At 40.9% G+C, this 22,469-nt stretch overlaps 1 protein-coding gene across 1 annotated transcript in view; it reads right to left on the bottom strand.

The window, feature by feature from the left end:
• Positions 1-680: 680 nt before the first annotated feature.
• The window catches only part of si:ch211-283g2.1 (sodium- and chloride-dependent GABA transporter ine), a 33,756-nt gene continuing 11,967 nt past the window's right edge, over positions 681-22,469 (bottom strand). Inside the window, exons 4-13 of the mRNA XM_024431798.2 lie at positions 18,041-18,173; positions 17,652-17,786; positions 10,625-10,728; positions 10,318-10,442; positions 9,982-10,094; positions 5,232-5,372; positions 4,520-4,619; positions 4,346-4,446; positions 3,996-4,163; positions 681-1,832 (exon numbers count right to left, since the gene is read on the bottom strand). Of these exons, the coding sequence (XP_024287566.1) occupies positions 1,704-1,832; positions 3,996-4,163; positions 4,346-4,446; positions 4,520-4,619; positions 5,232-5,372; positions 9,982-10,094; positions 10,318-10,442; positions 10,625-10,728; positions 17,652-17,786; positions 18,041-18,173 (1,249 nt within the window). The 3' untranslated portion in view covers positions 681-1,703. The remainder of the gene's footprint in view (positions 1,833-3,995; positions 4,164-4,345; positions 4,447-4,519; positions 4,620-5,231; positions 5,373-9,981; positions 10,095-10,317; positions 10,443-10,624; positions 10,729-17,651; positions 17,787-18,040; positions 18,174-22,469) is intronic.

Below are 22,469 nucleotides of genomic sequence, written 5' to 3'. Positions count from 1 at the left end.
TGGACTTGCCGACTGTCAAAGTCTTTCCAAAAGCCCAATCTCTGATGATGCAAGGTAATGATGATGTTTGCTTAGCTAGCTACATGTCAAATCGATAGGCACCTTCATGTATCTGAAATTACATGATCAGTGATGTTTACGGATCATGAAAAGCATGCAGTTACTTGCTGTATAACTGATGATAGAGGTAAATGTGTACAATTGTTTTGCATGAAATAATGGGGAATTTGTAGTTCTGACTATTAAAACCAAATAGTCATAACATTTATGTAACAATCCCTTAAACAGAATGTAGTAGTCAATGGTTTTAGCGGAGCTGTGGGTCTCCTTGCCACCTGACCCGCAGCAGCCAAATCAAACATATGGTGGCATTTTATTGTAAACAACATATTACATAAGGAATATTTTAACAAGATGTTCCAAATGCTGCATTTAGTAGATTATTTTTATTAACTGCTGTGCTGATCCATAGCTACTGCATCATACTGTACATGTTTTACTAATATATAGCCCCATGGTGATGGTGTCATAATACCCATAAAACCTAGCGGTAAACCGGAAATGGTTCCAATAATTTTACCACCATTCATTTTTACAACAGGGAATTTTAGAAACACTTAAAATAAAGGCTGTGTTTTGTGTAGGATTACTCTGACGTGACGTTTTGATAACCATGTAAACCTCTCTCGGACAAGGTGAATTTTATCAATATATTCATCTCTATTACTCTGATTTGAAAATGCTAATTAGCATTAAAAGAGACATGCAAATTCCTGCACGTCATGTCAATTTAAAGACATTTTTCCAATTTATTAATGACACAATTTTGCTAACAGATAGTTAATCAAGAGTCCCATCCAGATCATTATGGCATTTGTAGTTCTTTATCATAGCCACATTAGCAGCTAAAAAGGCATTTCATTTTGGGGGGTAATACATGCGAATATATTGATAAAAGTCACCATGTCCCAGTGAGGTTTACACAGTTATCAAAAAGTCACGTCAGGGTAAGCCTACATGAAAACACAGTTTCTAAAATCCGCTATTGGAAAAATTAACTGTGGAAAAAGAATTTGAACCATATCCTTGTTTGACTGCTAGGTTTTATGGGTATTATGACTCACTGTGGTACTCTAGAAATACATGTAATACCTCCTCAGTTGTGTTTTAACCACAAGGTGCTGCTCAAGTGAAAGCTAACATGCTTGAAGGGCAGAACAACAACATCCATAACTAACAGTTCTCACACCGTTGTACTTTGGTTATCCATGGCTACATATAGAAAACATATTACCAAAGTTCAGACAGTGCAACATATGGACAGGTTAAGGTCTATTCATCATGTACCAGTACCCACTCATGACCAATTCTGATCTTTCAAAGCAGAGATAGGTAATCTTCTTGGGTCCAGGCCCATTTCTTCTATTTGTTATTACATAATTGACTATAACAGTGTTTTTAAAAGATCTGTCATTCACTCCATGAAGGAGAACAACTCACTTCCCCATGAGCAGAAGTCCCAAACAACACCAATAAGAATGTTGTTGGACGGTTTTTGTCACGTTATCCACAGACAGTGTGGTTCCCAGTGCCAATGTGAATCAGGATTGACATCCTTAGTGAACCCTCACCTGGCTCTCCAAGCCTAGCATAGTCCCAGAATCCCAGGCTGGTACAGAGGCCATCAGTAGGGAGAGTCAGTATCAGAGGTTTGTCTGAATGTGAGGCTTCTCTGTTTCTCTACCTAAGGAGCTGATGACTGCTATGTTTGGGTATGTGTCTCCTCCCCTCTCGTTCTCCAGTGCATAGGGGGTGATTGACTTTACTAATCTCTGGGGGGAGGAAGACAAGACATTATTAGAAGTCTTTAACAACATATGAATTTGGACTAATTCTGTCCAACAACTTTGCTTAGCCATTACACCAGAACTAGGCTTGGGCGGTAGACCATATATACCATATACTGGGGCATTTGGAAATAGCCCCGGGATGGTTTTTCAATACCATTGAAACTATTTCTTTGAAGTGTTTCGATAAATGTTAATATTTGTAGCTAATTTTTAAGTGAATACCTGCAGTCAACTTGTGCAATACATTAGGAGATAAAGCAAATCGCTTTCTTCGTTTCACCTGTCACATTATGAAGTTTACCGTAGTTCCCCAGATCAGTTGAGTCCAGCTGTGTACTGACAGGGGTCGCGTTTTATATTGGAAGTCAGTGTTTTTTAGCTTCAATAGAGTGATCAGGGGCATGGGACTTCAGTTTCCTTCACCGAAAATTAATTAGTGCAACACATTCGGCAGAAAATAGCTTCATTTTCATCAGATGACAACAGAAGTGCAACGCTATTTGGCAGGCAGCCACACAAGTAAATGAGCTTACAGTGGTATTTTTTGCAAAAACGATGGATGGCCATCATATTTCTAATGTTTATCATAGAAAGAATGTAGCCAGCTTCATTTCCTGTTGTTAATCTTGCATTTTACCAGAGAAAAGCAGGCTACACCGAAAGTGCTGGAGAAAAGTAGCTACTGTGAGAGCAAAAATGCAAGATTATGTTATAATAGTGTAATTGCATCAAATGGTTGTTTTATGCAACAGAATAGAGGGTTCTTATAACTCTATTGTGTCTGTGTGAACTGAAAGTGGGCCTCTTGGAGATTGAACAATGACAGGAGATTTACGATGTCTACACAATGAGAACAGTTTTTACAGCAGATACTGTCTGCTGTGAATTAACTTTCATACAAATCTTAACCTTGTGACCCATTCCATACATCTGTTGTTTGTCATGTAGACTGAAGGGGGTGTATCTTGGCTATAAAAGGCCTTTGTCTCAGGGCTCTCAACGAATCATCTGAGGGTGATTCATTGACCAGCCATTATTATCGTAGAGCACTCAATCGATTCACTTTATATGTGTGTTGTATTGACCTGTTCCCGTATTAATAAGTGAATAAAGATTTAGTTTAAGTATAACTCTGACTTGTGTGATAAGTTTGTCTCTCCTCATTTGATAGTAAAGAAATTAACCACCATACTACACATCAGTCAGAGTGCTGTCTGCTGATAGAATGCATTGGTGAATTCTCATCCAAGTGGAGAAGAGCAACTAAAGCTCAAAATTAGTCTGATGCCAAGCAGAAATTACAATAAAGCATTTTAGATCATGCGTTTACAAAACGCAGCAAGATATTTCTTATGCGTTTTATCTTTTTTTCTGAGTAAAAAACACAGAATTCTGCATTAACGCGTCCCCTAAGTTTAACTTGCTAGTTATTCAAGTAAGTGGTGGAATTAATAAGGAGACGGATCATCATATAGTGTTAGCATTCTGCCATGTTTGAGAAATCTGTACAGCTTCCACTGCTATCTTGATTTCCTTGAGTTTTTTTCTCCTCTTCGTTGTCGGCTCATCTGGTCCCCCCCTCCTCTTCTCCGAGCAGAGCAGGCAGGCCCATTGCCCTAGCGACTCCAGACTCCACACAGACTCAGCGTGTACACAAGCTTCTCCAGAACCAGTACTTTTCTTCCTTCAGACAAGCATTCCTTAAAACTTTGTTAATTTACAAGTGAATGTGAATGAGAGACATTGTGCAAATGTCCAAACTCACCAAAAATTACATTCGGTAGCACCTACCTAATATATGTATCATTTTATGAGCTGGATTGCCTGTCTTTGCAATTAGTTTATTTTCGTTTGTGTTTCTTAGCATATTTAGCTTGTAGCTTCCATGGAAATTCGCAATTATTGTGCTAATTCTGCATTCTGGTAATTGACACCCAATGGGCTTTTTTGCATTTTTCTATGCCCCCAAGTGTACTAAGCTGGCAATACCGTAAGTCCTGGGATGAGAGAAGGACGGAATGAAGATATTAAAATCTGGATACTGCCCCACTCTATCCAGAACCTCTTGACAAGGTTGCTAGGTGTTGTACTAAGGTCAAAATAATGCTATAGGTAGAGAGAGAGAGATTGATAGTAATACAGTACCTCAGTGAAGGAGCCTGGCAGAACCCACAGTGTGTGAAGAGCTCCGAGTGGGATCCAGATGATGGATGCCATAGCGATGACCCAGCCAATCCCCTGAGCCCACGGGGGATACACGTAGTCCTCATAGCGAGCTGGTTTAAACTGAATGATTGTGAACACCAGGATAATCTGTTGTACCATAGGAGAGAGAGGGATGATACAAATACCTTTATCAATTGCATTCAAAGTATACCTACTCTCAAAACCAGATATGCCCTTGTCATTTATTTTTTTACATTTGACAATGTCAACTGTATGGCAAGTTATTTGTAGACACTATAGTTCTGTTAGGGTGAATGAGGATGACTCACAGTGATCAGAAGAGGAGCCACAAACATCCAGCACACTCTGAAGAAGATATTAGGCCTATTTCCTGTCATCTCCTTTAAGTTTGCCGAAAGCCTCCTCACACCTATCAGAATTAATGTATTAATTTCATTTCTGTAATGACTAACACGCATATGTTAGACACACACTGGTCTCACCATAAAGTCCGCAGATGGCCAGCACCTCAAAGAAGGCCAGGAACATGAGAGACACTATGGCCGTGTAGTGGTCCATCAGCTGGAATACATAGATCCCCACCTGGTCAAAGAGAGAGCGTATTTAATACCAGCTGTAAGAAAGAACTAATCTCTCGTGGACAGAACGTTACATCAAGTGGCGTAACATATGCTAAAATAATCTGGGATGCAATGACTAATGAGTAAAAGTAGATCCAGTGCTTTGGCATTCTGTCACTGATTATTTAGAAGTATCAGGGTTGGGTGAATGTGGTGCTTAAAGGTTTTCAAGCAATGATTTCAAGTGGAAAGTTTTTGGAAGGAGGGGGTACTTTGGCTGAGATTTAGCATTTAAAAAGGTGGAGACTAAGCTAGTCTTGTTAGTACCTTTTCTCATACATCTCCACCTAGAAACTAATCAAGCGTCTGATGCAATTACTGTATATACGATTTTAGTTCTGAGTTTCTGAGATTAATAAACAATTAATCACACTAAATTATTCAAATTGTATCCTTTTTTTGGTTCTATATAGCACGATTTCATCTAACAGTGTACATTTTGGTGGAGTATAATTATATTACCCTAAGTGCACTTTATTACTAGTCTAGTCCACTACTTGTCCTGGATTATTGCTGTGCTGGATTTGTCTGATGAGTGTACACCTATATGGTCTAGGCATACACTCCAGGGTACCTGCATGACATGGGGTATTCCCAGCAGAAAGGCAGTGCTGCAGACTGCCAGCACCAGCATCTCCTTGTGTCTCAGGAACTTCATCAGGGGCCCTCCAAACCCATCCATTAGGCTGGTCGCCATCACCTCCACCATGGCAAACTGAGACATATATATACTTTTTAAAGTCATAACATGGTAACATTACAACATGGAGATACCAATATAATAACATATTTTAGCATATTTCTTTTTTGTACATATAAAGTACACACCAGATACAAAGATACACATACAAACAACAAATTACAGACGGACACAAACAACGACATCTCATCTGCTCAGACCCGCATACTCACAACCCCATCCCTAGTGCCTGCAATATTGTTTGCCACGTGGCCTTAAATTGTTCCTATTTGTTTTTCTCAGTCGCCCATGCTATTTCAATAAAAAATATTTTCCATTTTTCCATTGTGTTAATAATGGCAAATTGATTGATGTCTACATTTTCAGGATACGTTTTTTCAAGTTGAGTGATGAAAAGAGAATTGTCCAGCCCATTGGGTATCTCACTACACTCCCATATTCCATGTCTGGAAATATGCAGACAGACAGATGACATTTACATTTACACTGTAATACTTCTGAAAAGCCAACTTTCTAGCTCCGCCCATAACTTTATTGCATTCACAGAAAGCATGGATTATTGAGTCCTTGTTAGTTTTACACTTATAATAAAGGCTTTCTTACTGCAACTATCTGGTAACAATGATTTGGCATTTTTTCATCTGTGTCAAAAAATAGTTAGAATCTTGACATTCTCTTCTCATCATTTAATGGCTGTTTTATGAGGCCATTGTGACTGTCCTTTCAACCTGGCAGGTAGGACAAACCTAAACAAACTGAACACTAAGCATCACTATCTGCATGTGAAGGATAGGCTGTCACTTTAACCCTACCTACATGTGCATATTACTAGGGATGCACGGTATATCGATGAGCATATCGGAATCGGACGATATTAGCTAAAAATGCCAACATCGCCCCGATGTCAAAGCTGACATGCATGCAAAGGCACCGATGTCAAAGCTGACATGCATGCCTATATAACGTAGGTAGATGATGTAATGACACCACAAAAAATATAGCGCTACACAGAACAAAAGCAGAAAAATACTAAGCGCACACATCCAACAAATAAACAAGTTCAAGTCGAGCAGTCATTTGAAAGAGTAAGAACATTTCAGCAAGACAACTCAAAGGCGAAATCCATTAACGCCAAGATGATGTAATTCATTGCCCTTGACAATCAACCGTTTACTGTCGTGTATGATGTTGGTTTTTGCCGACTGGTCAAGCACCTCGAGCCCCGGTACACACTACCAAGTAGGTGCTATTTTTCAGATGTTTCGCTACCGGAGTTAAACAGTATTGTTGAAACGCACATCTATGAGCTACTTGCTATTGGCGTCACTGCTATTAGCTTCATGACTGACATTTTGACCAGCAATGTCAGCTCCACGAGCATGCAGACAGCACAGTGGGTTGACAAGGATTTCATACTGAGGAAATCCGAATTGCATGCTCAAGAATGTGCTGGTTCTCATACCGCTACTGCCATTTCAATGGCATTTGAGAACATGTTTGTACAAATGCAGCAGACATGATACCCTCTGTCATGGAATTCAAACGCCTGCTCAACAAAACTGCCGACACAGACCGTGGGGTTAAAACTTACAAAAGTACTTGAGGCTGTGAATAAGCGATTCGGTGGCATTCTCTCTGAGCCTCTTTACTGTGTCGCCTCCATGCTCGATGCTAGGTACAAGGACCACTACTTTGATGCAGACAAGAAACAGCGTTTATGTGAAATGCTACATACACAGCTGGACAAGAGGGAAACGGACACAGTAACAGTGTGCACCAAGGAAGAGAGGCCATGGACAGACAGAGCTGAAACTTCACTGCTTGACATTTGTGATGAAATCCTGAAACGACTGAACAACGAAACAGCACAAGTAAGTGAAAGAATTAGGTTTTGGTTATGTTTTACTGGTAATGGGGACATACGTAAATGCCAACAAAATAACTTTTTGGTCAGTGTGGTGTGTGTGTAACCTTTATTTAATGAGGCAAGTCAGTTAAGAACAAATTCTTATTTACAATGAGGACCTACCCCGGCCAAACCCAGACGACGCTGGGCCAATTGTGCGCCGCCTTATGGGACTCCCAATCACTGCCAGATGTGATACAGCCTGTATTCAAACGAGGGACTGTAGTGACGCCTCTTGCATTGAGATGCAGTGCCTTAGACCGCTGCGTCCATGTGTGTGTTTAACTATTTAACTGTACTAGAATGCTTAAAAGGCCGCTAAAATGTTAAATATCGGCTATCGGTATCGTTTTTTTTTGGCAAGGAAAATATTGGATATCGGTATCGGCCAAAAATGTAATATCGGTGTATCCCTACATACAGTGGGGTAAAAAAGTATTAAGTCAGCCACCAATTGTGCAAGTTCTCCCACTTAAAAAGATGAGAGCCCTGTAATTTTCATCATAGGTACACTTCAACTACGACAGACAAAATGAGAAAAAAAATCCAGAAAATCACATTGTAGGATTTTTAATGAATTTATCTGCAAATTATGGTGGAAAATAAGTATTTGGTCAATAACAAAAGTTTATCTCAATACTTTGTTATATACCCTTTGTTGGCAATGCCAGAGGTCAAACGTTTTCTGTAAGTCTTCACAAGGTTTTCACACACTGTTGCTGGTATTTTGGCCCATTCCTCCATGCAGATCTCCTCTAGAGCAGTGATGTTTTGGGGCTGTTGCTGGGCAACACAGACTTTCAACTCCCTCCAAAGATTTTCTATGGGGTTGAGATCTGGAGACTGGCTAGGCCACTCCAAGACCTTGAAATGCTTCTTACGAAACCACTCCTTCGTTGCCCGGGCGGTGTGTTTGGGATCATTGTCATGCTGAAAGACCCAGCCACGTTTCATCTTCAATGTCCTTGCTGATGGAAGGAGGTTTTCACTCAAAATCTCACGATACATGGCCCCATTCATTCTTTCCTTTACACGGATCAGTCGTCCTGGTCCCTTTGCAGAAAAACAGCCCCAAAGCATGATGTTTCCACCCCCATGCTTCACAGTAGGTATAGTGTTCTTTGGATGCAACTCAGCATTCTTTGTCCTCCAAACACGACGAGTTGAGTTTTTACCAAAAAGTTATATTTTGGTTTCATCTGACCATATGACATTCTCCCAATCTTCTTCAGGATCATCCCAAATGCTCTCTAGCAAACTTCAGACGGGCCTGGACATGTACTGGCTGAATCAGGGGGGACACGTCTGGCACTGCAGGATTTGAGTCCCTGGCGGCGTAGTGTTTTTACTGATGGTAGGCTTTGTTACTTTGGTCCCATCTCTCTGCAGGTGATTCACTAGGTCCCCCCGTGTGGTTCTGGGATTTTTTCTCACTGTTCTTGTGATCATTTTGACCCCATGGGGTGAGATCTTGCGTGGAGCCCCAGATCGAGGGAGATTATCAGTGGTCTTGTATGTCTTCCATTTCCTAATAATTGCTCCCACAGTTGATTTCTTCAAACCAACCTGCTTACCTATTGCAGATTCAGTCTTCCCAGCCTGGTGCAGGTCTACACTTTTGTTTCTGGTGTCCTTTGACAGCTCTTTGGTCTTGGCCATAGTGGAGTTTGGAGTGTGACTGTTTGAGGTTGTGGACAGGTGTCTTTTATACTGATAACAAGTTCAAACGGGTGCAATTAATACAGGTAACGAGTGGAGGACAGAGGAGCCTCTTAAAGAAGAAGTTACAGGTCTGTGAGAGCCAGAAATCTTGCTGTGACCAAATATTTATTTTCCACCATAATTTGCAAATAAATTCATTAAAAATCCTACAATGTGATTTTCTGGATTTTTTTTCTCATTTTGTCTGTCATAGTTGAAGTGTACCTATGATGAAAATTACAGGCCTCTCTCATCTTTTTAAGTGGGAGAACTTGCACAATTGGTGGCTGACTAAATACTTTTTTGCCCCACTGTATTACCTCAATTACCTCGGCTAACCTGTACCCCCATACATTGACTCGGTACCGGTACCCCCTGTATATAGCCTCCTATTGTTATTTTACTCCTTTTTTATTTACATTTTTAGTTTGTAAATATTTTATTTAGTAAATATTTTCTTAATTAAATCTTATTTTTCTTAACAGCATTGTTGGTTAATGTAAGGTTAACTTGCAAGTAAGCATTTCACAGTAAGGTTGTGTTCGGCACATGTGACAAATACAATTTGATTTGATTTGACATTGCATTACTTTCTATTGGAACTGGAACTGCTGTAGTTAAAAATTTATTTTTGGTTCCTGGAATCATTTGTGAAAGAAGATTATACATTTTACTGGATATTGTATTCACAGATTTATAGTAATTACCATAATTTAACCATGTGGCCAAACAAAGAGAACGTGACCGGCAGCAGGTAGCCTAGTAACAGAAAGGTTGCAATATTAAATCCCCGAGCTGACAAGGTTCTGCCCCTGAACAAGACAGTTAACCCACTGTTCCTAGGCCATCAATGAAAATAATAATTTGTTCTTAACTGAATTGCCTAGTTAAATAAAGGTACAAATTAAATAAATAAAAAAGACAACGTGAGGACAAATGCATCTGTTTCAAGTAGAGAAAAGTGTATTTAGTATCATGTGACAGTGGGTTTAGGTTAGGTAATGTACAGTTAGCTACCTGGCTGTCCAGCCCAAGGCACAGGAGCATGAAGAAGAACAGAATTGCCCACAGCGGAGCCACTGACATCGTTGCAAAGGCTTGTGGGTAAACAACAAAAACCAGTCCTGGACCTAGATGCAAAATAATTCAGAACACACGTGCATTGTTATTATGACTTTGGTGTCTAAACTCTTTTATGGAACAATCTTGGTGAAATTAGTATGCTTTGCCTCAAATACATGCACAGTAACTAGAAATGGTACATTTCCTAAATGAAAATGTGTGGTCTTTCGTCAGCTGTCCAAAATGATTTCCCCTCCCTAAATTATCTTTAGTTTGCTCAAAAAAACTCACCATCTACAGCCAGCTCACTGACAGGTATGTTCTGGAGATGTGACATGTAGCCGAATGCCGAGAAGATGACAAAACCTGCCAGAATACTGGTCAGGGAGTTGGTGATGGAGATAGCCAGGGTGTCTCTGTGGGGAGAAAAAGGGATGTGATGGATGAATCAATCCAGTATGCTGTACGGTGTCCATATTAGGACAGCACCTGCTGAGATTGACCTAATATGGACACCGTAAAAATGTGAAAATATATTTGAACGGACTTTTAACTGATTTGACCTGACTACAAACTCTCCTCAAAATGAGCTTCTCACTTTAATATGTTGTTGTTGAAGTTGTTATAGCTGGACATGGCCATGAGGGAGCCAAAGCCTATCCCAATGGAGTTAAAGATCTGAGCTGCAGCGTTGACCCAAACCTGGAACAAAACACAAGGAATTCCGTCTAATAATGGACTGTACCTCCAATAGCACCATAAAACTCATCCACAATGATAGAATAACAATGTTATCCTAACAATCACCCTAGATGGCAGTTAACCATTACACATCCAAGCTCTTTTCCAGCAGCACCCGACCTCGACATGTCTTCACAAAAGCTCCTCCCGAACCAATCTTCTCCTGATATGATTTAGATCCTTATCTATGGCTTATTTAAAATCAAATCAAAGTTTACTGGAAAAGCTTGCGAAATGCTAGTGTTTCTAGCTCCAACAGTGCAGTAATACCTAGCAATAAAAAAGCAACACAAATAGTCCCCAAAAATAACATTTTAAGAAAGAAATTAATAAATATCAGAAAAAGCTATGTCTGGAATATATATACTAAACAACATGCAACAATTTCAAAGATTTTGCTGAGTTACAGTTCAAGTAAGGAAATCAGTCAATTGAAATAAATTCATCAGGCCCTAATCTATGGATTCCACATGACTGGGCAGGGGCGCAGCCCAGGCATAGGCCCACCCACTTGGGAGCCATGCCCACCCACTGGCGACCCAGGCCCAGCCAATAAGAATTAGTTTTCCCCCACAAAAGGGCTTTATTACAGACAGAAATCCTTCTCAGCATCCCCCTCAAATGATCCCACAGGTGAAGAAGCCGGATGTGGAGGTCCTGGGCTGGTGTGGTTACCCGTGGTCTGCGGTTGTGAGGCCGTTTGGACGTACTGCCAAATTCTCTAAAATTACATTGGTGGAAGTTTATAGTAGAGAAAGGAACATTGAATTCTCTGGCAACAGGTGGACATTCCTGCAGTCATCATGACAATTGCACGCTCCCTCAAAACTTGAGACATCTGTGTCATTGTGTTGTGTGACCAAACTGCACATTTTTAAATGGTCTTTTATTGTCCCCAGCACAAGGTGCACCTGTGTAATTATCATGCTGTTTAATCAGCTTCTTGATATGCTGCACCAGTCAGGTGGATGTATTATCTTGACAAAGGATAAAATGCTCACTAACAGGGATGTAAACAAATGTGTGCATAAAATGATGTGAGAGAAATAAGCATTTTATGAGTATGGAACATTTCTGGGATCTTTTATTTTAGCTCATGGGACAAACACTTTACGTTTATACTTTTGTTCAGTGTACATACTGTATCATGTATATACAGTGCATTCAGAAAGTATTCAGACCCCTTGACTTTTTGCACATGTTGTTATGTTACAACCTTATTCTAAAATTGATTAAATAAAAAAAATCCTCATAAATCTACACAATACCCCATAATGACAAAGCGAAAACAGAAATACCTTATTTACATAAGTATTCAGACCCTTTGCAATGAGTTCGCAATTGAGCTCAGGTGCATCCTGTTTCCATTCATCCTCGAGATGTTTCTAGAACTTGATTGGAGTCCACCTATAGTAAATTCAATTGATTGGACATGATTTGGAAAGGCACACACCTGTCTATATAAGGTAACACAGTTGACAGAGCAAAAACCAAGCCATGAGGTTGAAGAAATTGTCCGTAGAGCTCCGAGATAGGATTGTGTCAGGCACACATCTGGGGCTACCAAAAAATGTCTGCAGCATTGACGGTCGGCAAGAACACAGTGGCCTCCATCATTCTTAAATGGAAGAAGTTTAGAACCACCAAGACCATACAAGAGCTGGCTGCCCGGCCATACTGAGCAATCGGGGGAGAAGGACCTGGGTCAGGGAGGTAACCAAGAACCTGATGGTCACTCTGAAAGAGTTCCTCTGTGGAGAACCTTCCAGAAGGACAACCATCTCTGCAGCACTCCACCATTCAGGCCTTTAGCGTGGCCAGACGGAAGCCACCCCTCAGTAAAAGGCACATGACAGTCCGCTTGGAGTTTGCCAAAATGCACCTAAAGAACTCTTCGACCATGAAGAACAAGATTCTCTGGTCTGATGAAACCAAGATTGAACTCTTTGGCCTGAATGCCAAGCGTCACGTCTGAAGGAAACCTGGCATCCCTACGGTGAAGCATGGTGTTGGCAGCATCATGGCAGGGACTGGGAGACTAGTCAGAAAGATGAACAGAGCAAAGTACAGAGCGATCCTTGGTGAAAACCTGCTCCAGAGCGCTCAGGACCTCAGACTGGGGCAAAGGTTCAACTTCCAACAGGACAATGACCCTAAGCACACAGCCAAGACAACGCAGGAGTGGCTTTGGGACAAGTCTCTGAATGTCCTTGAGTGGCCCAGACAGAGCCCAGACTTGAACCCGATCTAACATCTCTGGAGAGACCTGAAAATAGCTGTGCAGCGACGCTCCCCATCCAACCTGACAGAGCTTGAGAGGATCTGAAGAGAATAACAGGAGAAACTCCCCAAATACAGGTGTGTCAAGCTTGTAGCGTCATACCCAAGAAGACTCGAGGCTGTAATCGCTGTCGAAGGGGCTTCAACAAAGTACTGAGTAAAGGGTCTGAATAGTTATGTAAAATGTGATATCAGTTTTTTCTTAAAAATTTGGAAAAAATTCTAAAAACCTGTTTTTGCTTGGTCATTATGGGGTATTGTGGTAGATATATGAGGGGGAAATTATTTAATACATTTTAGAATTAGGCTGAAACATAACAAAATGTGGAGAAACTCAAGGAGTCTGAATAGTTGCCAAATGCACTGTAGGTATTTCTCTTGTCCAAGTGGGATGGGGCAGTGTGCAGTGCAATTGCGATTGCATCATCCATGGATCTATTGGGGCGATATGCGAATTGTAGCGGGTCTAGGGTGCCGAATAAGGTGGAGGTGATATGGTGCTTAACTAGCCTAGTCAAAGTTAGCCTTAACTAGCCTAGTTAACTAGTCAAAGCACTTCATTATGACATTTAGTTCAGTTACCTTTGCTTTCTTTTGTACAGGAACTATGGTGGATATCTTGAAGCAAGTGGGGACAACAGACTGGGATATTGTGAGATTCAATGTGGTCTCAAAGCACTTAATATTATTCAGTACCTATATCTATGACACTCCATTTTGTAAGACATGTTGCATTTCATATGGTATGTATTAATCCATAATCCATTTTGTGTAATATGTTACGAATTGCAATACGTACAATATGTTATGAATGTGAAAAACATACAATATATTACAAATTTCCAAACGTATGATATGTTATAAATTCCAATTTGTTGTCACTAAAGTTAGCTAGGTGGCTGATGCTAATGTTAACTAGCTTTAGGGGTTGGGGTTAAGGTTAGAAGTCAGGTTAAAGGGATAAGGGAAGGGTTAGCTAAAAGGGTTAAGGTTAGGGTTAGTGGAAGGGTTAGCTAACATGCTAAGTAGTTGGGAAGTAGCAAAGAAATAGCTGCAGAGTTGCTAATAAGCTAAAATTCTACAGTCGTCCATGATGAGATTCGAACACGCAACCTTTGGGTTGCTAGACTTCACGTTATATACCTAACCATCCACCCTGACAAACCACCCTCCTTTTGTTTTACATTTACTATGTTAAGTCTAGTCTTTGAGACCAGTCAGAGATTGAATATGTCCATAAATACTCCAGACAGCTGATCTGCACATGCTCTGAGGATGGTGCTTGGGATGTGGTCTGGGCCAGCAGCCTTGCAAGGGTTAACATGCTTAAATTACTTAAATTGGACACGGAGAACAAGAACTAATACGTTATCCTACCTTTTAATTTGCGGCAGTGAGGAGGTCGCGCGTCTTCTACTTTGCTTTTTTATGGCCATTTTTTGCATTAAATTAGTACTTTGTTTGCTCAGAATGTTCGTGCAATAATTTCCTACGACTGACAAACACTCCTGGATCAAGAATCGAAAGCTACACACCAATTTCTCAGCATCCCAGACCTGGAATACTACATTTGCTCCTTTCTTCTCTGCACCGCGGCCTTATACCTGTTGCTCCTGGCCGAGATGATCTGAGGCAACGGTGGTGACAAAGAAAAGAGAGGAAAGGGAGACTCCAAGCTAGGCTGAAAAGGGCTACATGGCCTAATGTCCAATCACAGGACAAAAGAAGCATCTAATGGTGGTTTTGGGAAACCGCTTGGAGATCTAACATTGTGTGCCTTTGAACGCTCAACAATTTCCTGTGTGTATCAAGAATAGTCCACCACCCAAACTGTGTGAAGCATTAAAGTCAGCATGGGTCAGCATCTCTGTGGAACACTTTCAACACCTTGTAGAGCACATGCCCCGAAGAATTGAGGCTGTTCTGAGGGCAAAAGGGGGAGGGTGCAATTCAATATTAGGAAGGTGTCCTTTATGGTTTGTATACTCATTCATGCCCACACACACATCACAACTGTTGCTACTATACTGCTCAATTTATACACTTACCCCAGGGTGTAGCCTATATTGTACCTCTTCATTGCTCATTGAAGTAGCTCATGTAACTCATACACTTAACACCGTACTGTATGTACTCAGCAAAAAAAGAAAAGTCCCTTTTTCAGGACCCTGTCTTTCAAAGATCATTTGTAAAAAATCCAAATAACTTCACAGATCTTCATTGTAAAGGGTTTAAACACAGTTTCCAATGCTTGTTCAATGAACCATAAACAATTAATGAACATGCACCTGTGGAACGGACATTAAGACACTAACAGCTTACAGACCGTAGGCAATTAAGGTCACAGTAATGAAAACTTAGGACACTAAAGAGGCCTTTCTACTGACTCTGAAAAACACCAAAAGAAAGATGCCCAGGGTCCCTGCTCATCTGTGTGAACGTGCCTTAGGCATGATGCAAGGAGGAATGAGGACTGCAGATGTGTCCAGGGCAATAAATTGCACTGTCCGTACTGTGAGACGTCTAAGACAGCGCTACAGGGAGACTGGATGGAAAGCTGATTGTCCTCGCAGTGGCAGACCACGTGTAACAACACCTGCACAGGATCGGTACATCCGAACATCACACCTGCAGGACAGCTACAGGATGGCAACTGCCCGAGTTACACCAGGAACGCAAAATCCCTCCATCAGTGCTCAGACTGTCCTCAATAGGCTGAGAGAGGCTGGACTGAGGGCTTGTAGGCCTGTTGTAAGGCAGGTCCTCACCAGACATCACCGGCAACAACGTCGCCTATGGGCACAAACCCACCGTCGCTGAACCAGACAGGACTGGCAAAAAGGGCTCTTCACTGACGTGTCGCGGTTTTGTCTCACCAGGGGTGATGGTTGGATTTGCGTTTATCGTCGAAGGAATGAGCGTTACACCGAGGCCTGTACTCTGGAGCGGGATCGATTTGGAGGTGGAGGGTCCGTCATGGTCTGGGGTGGTGTGTCACAACATCATCGGACTGAGCTTGTTGTCATTGCAGGCAATCTCAACGATGTGCGTTACAGGGAAGACATCCTCCTCCCTCAAGTGGTACCTTTCCTGCAGGCTCATCCTGACATGACCCTCCAGCATGACAATGCCACCAGCCATACTGCTCCTTCTGTGCGTGATATCCTGCAAGACATGAACGTCAGTGTTCTGCCATGGCCAGCGAAGAGCCCGGATCTCAATCCTATTGAGCACGTCTGGGACCTGTTGGCTCGGAGGGTGAGTGCTAGGGCCATTCCCCCCAGAAATGTCTGTGAACTTGCAGGTGTACTAACAAATACTAACACACGCTATGGATGCTGAAAATAAACGCAGTTGACAGTGAGAGGACGTTTCTTTTTTTGCTGAGTTTATTTGGACAGTTAAGCTACTTTTTTTTATTTGGCTCAAAACTTAGAAATGAAATCACTTTATGTATCTAATCCCCACATTTGAAGAGGTCATAAGTATTTAGAAAAATGTGCTTATAGTGTATAAATGCAGTCTAAGCTTTAGTGTTTGATACCGTATTCCTTGCACACAATGACTACATCAAGCTTATGAATACAAACTTGTTGGATGCATTTGCAGTTTGTTTTGGTTGTGTTTCGGGTTATGTTTAGCCAAACCAGCGACTCACTTCATCATCCTCATTGTGCAGTACAGGGGGCTCCGAAAATTTTTTAAACAGAGGTTCCAGACACACCCAAATGCGTCATTTTAGAAACGGAAAAGCTCTCAGTATAGTGATGCAGGTCAGTAGATGTTGTGTCATTCCGAACTTAATCCGCAACTTTATATTCCATTTTATTATGAGATTTTAGTAGCAGGCTACACAGGGAATGGTGCGGATAAAGCTCAAAATAACGATTTCATGTGTACACAATCTCTGCGATAGCCCTGTATGCAGAAGCACTAACCTCAGTGTTAATCCAGGGCTTTTGATTGGGGAAGTGAATCACTGGTTGGGATAAGTTTCTCAAAAACAGTGCTAGCTGTGCCACTAGAGATCCTGGTTCGAGTCCAGGCTCTGTTGCAGCCGGCTGTGACCGGGACACCCATAGGGCGGTGCACAATTGGCCCAGCGTCGTCCGGGATAGGGGAGGGTTGGGCCGGCAGGGATGTTCTTGTCCCATCACGCACCAGCGACTTCGGTGGAGGTTCGGGTGCAATGCACGCTGACACGGTGGCCAGGTGTACGGCGTTTCTTCCGACACATTGGTGCGGCTGGCTTTCGGCTGAAGCGGACATTGTGTCAAGAAACAGTGCAGCTTGGCTGGGTTGTGTTTCGGAGGTTGCACGGTTCTCAACCTTCGCCTTTCCCCTAGTCCGTACTGGAGTAGTCGTGATGGGACAAGACTGTAACTACCAATTGGATATCATGAAAAAGGGAGTAAAAAATGTATTATAATAAAAAAGGGGGAAAGAATTTTTTTAAGTTTCTCAAAAACAAGTGAAATCGAGAGAAAAAATGTTCTGGACCCTTCTATAACATATAATTTACATCAAAAAGAGAGATTTGGTTGTAAAAAAAGCAAACTTTGCCTTCAAGGTTAGGGATCGGGCCTGTACCTCAGTCCTCTTACCTCCAACTCCAGGAGTTTCTCCCAGTTTGGCACGATGAAAAAGCGGATGCCTTCCATAGCTCCTGGGAGCTGGACATTGTTAATCAACAGAGCTAACAGGATGACATATGGGAAGAGAGCCGTGAAGTATACCACCTGGAGGAGACACAGAAATAGTAGTAAAAATATGATATTATAAAATGCTCACAATGGCCAAAAATCTACAAAAACGTGGACTAACTCTGAATCAATGTAAAAGAGCCAAATGTTATGTCGACGTAAGAGTAAAAAATTAGAGATAAGAACATTTACTCACTCATCTTTTTTTACTTGGAAAGCATATCATAGAACTAGTCCTGATCTCTCTCTCTGTATCAGCATGTCTATCTGTCTCTTTCTCTCTCTTTTACCTTCCCTGTTGACTTGACCCCCTTAAAGATGCAGAAGTAGAGGAGGATCCAGGCCAAAAGGAGCAGGAGAAAGAGTTCCCATCGCAGCACCCCGCTCTCCTCCACTCCCCCTGTCCTCTCCAGCATCCTATAACTACAACACATTTGCTTTATTTTTTGCTGTCACAGTACCCAAGGCTGCCAGCTCACTCCCTGCAGATCTCCCCGCAAGCATCCCAGGGGTTAAAACTGGCAACCCTCCAGCTCCCAGTCTGCTTCTTTAACCTCAAGCCTACCGCCACACACATAACACACACAGAGACACAAACAACTCTGATGCCAATAATCTAAGTTATATTGATCACAAAACCGCTGCTCAGCCATAAACATTTCACTTGATTCAGGTTGGATTGTTTATTTGAGTAATAATGACCTTTAACCTGATTATTAAGTGACCCCCCCCCACCCCCAATGGTCACCATAGGTCAGGTAGTTTTACCTAATTAATCAAATCACTGATTGTGTCTGCACATTTATGTGATGTGGAATGAGATTATGTCATAGGTCAAATTCACCTGGAATACAGTGAATATAAAACTTTTAATTGGCTCATTATATTCCAGCACTTGGGATTTGACATCAAATGTTTATATGAGGAGACAGTACAGAATATCATATTTTGTTTGAGGGTATTTTCATACAGTGCCTTCAGAAAGTATTCACACCCCTTGAATGTTTCCACATGTTTTGTTACAGTCTACACACAATACCCCTTAATGTCAAAGTGGAATGATGTTTTCAGAATTTTTACAAATGAATACAAAATTAAAAGCTGAAATGTCAAGAAGTCAATAAGTATTCAACCCCTCTGTTATGGCAAGCCTAAATAAGTTCAGGAGTACAATTTGCTTTCTATGTGCATTAATAATGTCTGTGTACCATAATAGTGTTGAACATGATTTTTGAATGACTTCCTAATTTCTGTACCCAACACATACAATTAGCTGTAAGGTCCCTCAGTAGAGCAGTAAATTTAAAACACAGATTCAACCACAAAGACCAGGGCGGTTTTACAATGCCTCGTAAAGAAGGGCACCTATTGTTAGATGTGTAAAAATAAAAAAGCAGACACTGAATATCCCTTTGAATATGGTGAAGTTATTAATTATGCTTTGGATGGTGTATCAATACACCCTGTCACTACAAAGATACAGGTGACCTTCCTAGCTCTGTTGCCGGAGAAGGAAGGAAACCGCTCAGGGATTTCACCTTGAGGCCAATGGGAATTTTAAAACAGTTACAGAGTTTAATGGCTGTGATAGGAGAAAACTGAGGATGGATCAACAACATTGTAGATACTCCACAAAACTAACCTAAATGACAGAGTGAAAAGAAGGAAGCATGTGCCGAATAAAAATATTCCCATGCATTCTGCTTGCAAAAACGCAAGTAAAACTGAAAAGAATGTGGCAAAGAAATTAACTGTATGTCCTGAATACAAAGTGTTATGTTTGTGGCAAATCCAACACAACACATCACTGAGTACCATTCTTCATATTTTCAAGCATGGAGGTGCCTGTATCAAGTTATGGGTATGCTTGTCATCGTCAAGTACTAGGGAGTTTTTTTTATAAAAAGAAATGGAATAGAGCTAAGCACAGGCAAAATCCTAGAGGAAAACCTGGTTCAGTCTGCTTTCCAATTGACACTGAGAGAGAAATGTACCTTTCAGGAGGACAATAACCTAAAACACATGGCCAAATATACACTAGAGTTGCATACCAAGATTACATTGAATGTTCCTTAGTAGCCTAGTTACAGTTCTTACTTAAGTCGGCAATGATTAACAACCAACTTGACAGAGCTTGAAAAGCAGAGTGTGCAAAGTTGTCATCAATATTATATAAATATTTAGATTTATTGTTAAGGGAATTTTCATCAATGATGACTAATTATGTATACATTTCAATCAGGACTGACTAATCAGAATACTGTTATGTTACTGTATATGTACTAATCAGAATACTATTATGTTACTGTATATGTACTAATCAGAATACTATTATGTTACTGTATATGTATGAATTTTCTTTTTAATCCTAGTACTGAATATAATGTGTGTAAATATAATCAAGAATTAGAACAATGACTGTCTGTACCATGGTAGAAATGAATGAACTTATAGCCAGTCTGGCTAGAAGGCTTATCTACACAAGCATGACCTTGGCTCGGTCATATATTATCTTAAATAGGGAGAGACATGTGAGAACCATACAGCCATTGTACTACAGCGGAGATGTCATGGGCTAGTACTGAAACTAATGACATAATTTTCAGTTTATAACCTGTGGTAAAATGTGTAATGGGCATTACTCACGAGAATAAACGCAGCTGGTTGATTTCAAAGGCTGGTCTCTGTCCATTTTATACCAATAAGGGTCTTACAACCTCTTATGAATTGGCAGAGTGATTAATTTTAATTGGTTATTAAAACAGAGGAATTTAATTCCTGTAACATTTATTTAACACTTTTTTGGTTACTACATGATTCCATATGTGTTATTTCATAGTTGTGATGTCTTCACTATTATTCTACAATGTAGAAAATAGTAAAAAAATAAAGAAAAACCCTTGAATGAGTAGGTGTGTGCAAACTTTTGATTGGTACTGTATATGTTGGGTTCAATGAAGGGTAGATGGGAACTAGGAATATGGAAAGTTACTGAGAGTAGAAGCTTCATATTCTGTTCCATGTTTCTGATGAGAGAGGTGAAAGGCCATTGTTAGTCTCTGATAAGGCAGGCCGGCTGCATAACTAGGGAGTAAGGATTGCGTCTCGAGGTCAAATCAACAGATGAAGTGAGAAGAAACCTCTGGGAGGGGGCCAGAGAGGCCCACCACAATTGTTATGTTTTTATTTTTTATTTCACCTTTATTTAACCAGGTAAGCTAGTTGAGAACAAGTTCTCATTTACAACTGCAACCTGGCCAAGATAAAGCAAATGACTCTCGTACTGCAGTACTATCTGACACATACACTTCCAAACCCACAAAGGTTTTAGTAACAGGCAGCGCAATGACGACACCAGTGAGAGGAACCAATTAAATTCCTGCCTAGCAACAGAGATGTATTGGTTGTCTAGATGTGTAAGGAGTTGACAACGCCTATTAGAAGGTGATAAATATACTGTGGCTTGTGAAAGTATTCATCTCCCTTGGCATTTTTCCTGTTTTGTTGCCTTACAATCTGGAATTTGTATCATTTGATTTACACAACATGCCTACCACTTTGAAGATGCAAAATATATTTTTTTTGTGAAACAAACAAGAAATAAGACAAAAAACAGAACTTGCGCATAACTGTAAATCTCTTGGGGCATGTCTCTAAAGCAAATTAAAGGATACAGACCTGAAAGCCTGAGTTTATTCAATAGGCCCACTGTATAAGGGTTTAGCCCCCTAATAGGTTAGACTAGGCACTGCGGGTACTGTGTGCCTAGGATGGTTTAGCCCCTAATACAGTAGGTTAGACTGGAGATATGCAGGCACTATGTGCTTAGGAGTAATTAGGTTAGATTAGAGGTTGGAGTCTGTTTAGGTGTCTGTAGTCTATGTGGTATTCGGAGAAATTAGCACATCCATATACTATATGTTTGGTTGTAGAAAAGTTGTCCATGCCGAAAGTCTCTGTCGTTTGGTAATACCTGAAAAATTAATACCCGGAGTGGGGTATAGGCGATTTCTGGCATTAGTGTCTGTCAATAATGAGACTGTACAAGAACCGTGGCATTAAGAAGTTATTAGAAACCAAATGTGTTAATAGAGGGCGTGTAATAGAGACGTGAGTGAAGAAATCTAAAACACCCTATACACCGTCAAGAGAGGAGCAGAAATAACCAGCGTTGAAATGGCATCCATGGTGTCTCACACTCCCATAAAAGGGGGAAAAGAAGAGGAAAAATGTAGCAAAGCCATGGATGCTCTAAAAAAAGATCACAAACATCCAACCAATTCGGCTCGAGTATGGGGAAAATTTAGCAAATTGGATAAAATTGGTCATCATTTCCATGTTGATGGAAAATTCCTATCAGATAAAGAAATCAGAGATGCTGTTGTGGCATGGCACAATGGCATCAATGACAAATCGCAAGCTCAATATATACACGCGTTTTGATGTTGGTGTTTTATCAACAGAAAAGTAGAACCGATAAAGCTCAAAATAAAGATATGCAGGGTCATATGCAGGGACATAGTTGTCCTGGACTGGATCATAGCTCCAAAGGACCCTGGAAACCATAGAGAGATGCGCCCGGTTCGTACTCATGCAGTTGCGATGACTTATTACCCCGGGCTGATATACTCCCAGAGGGAGGGAACCCCATACTGCCAGATGGCCAACCTATAACACGATACCAAATTAAACACCAACACCAGCCGCTGAGTATTGTTG

Source organism: Oncorhynchus tshawytscha, linkage group LG09, assembly GCF_018296145.1.
Source record: "Oncorhynchus tshawytscha isolate Ot180627B linkage group LG09, Otsh_v2.0, whole genome shotgun sequence".
NCBI classification, from domain to species: domain Eukaryota; kingdom Metazoa; phylum Chordata; class Actinopteri; order Salmoniformes; family Salmonidae; genus Oncorhynchus; species Oncorhynchus tshawytscha.
Note: the sequence above shows the minus strand (reverse complement) of the source record. Positions and strands in the feature narration are given on the sequence as shown.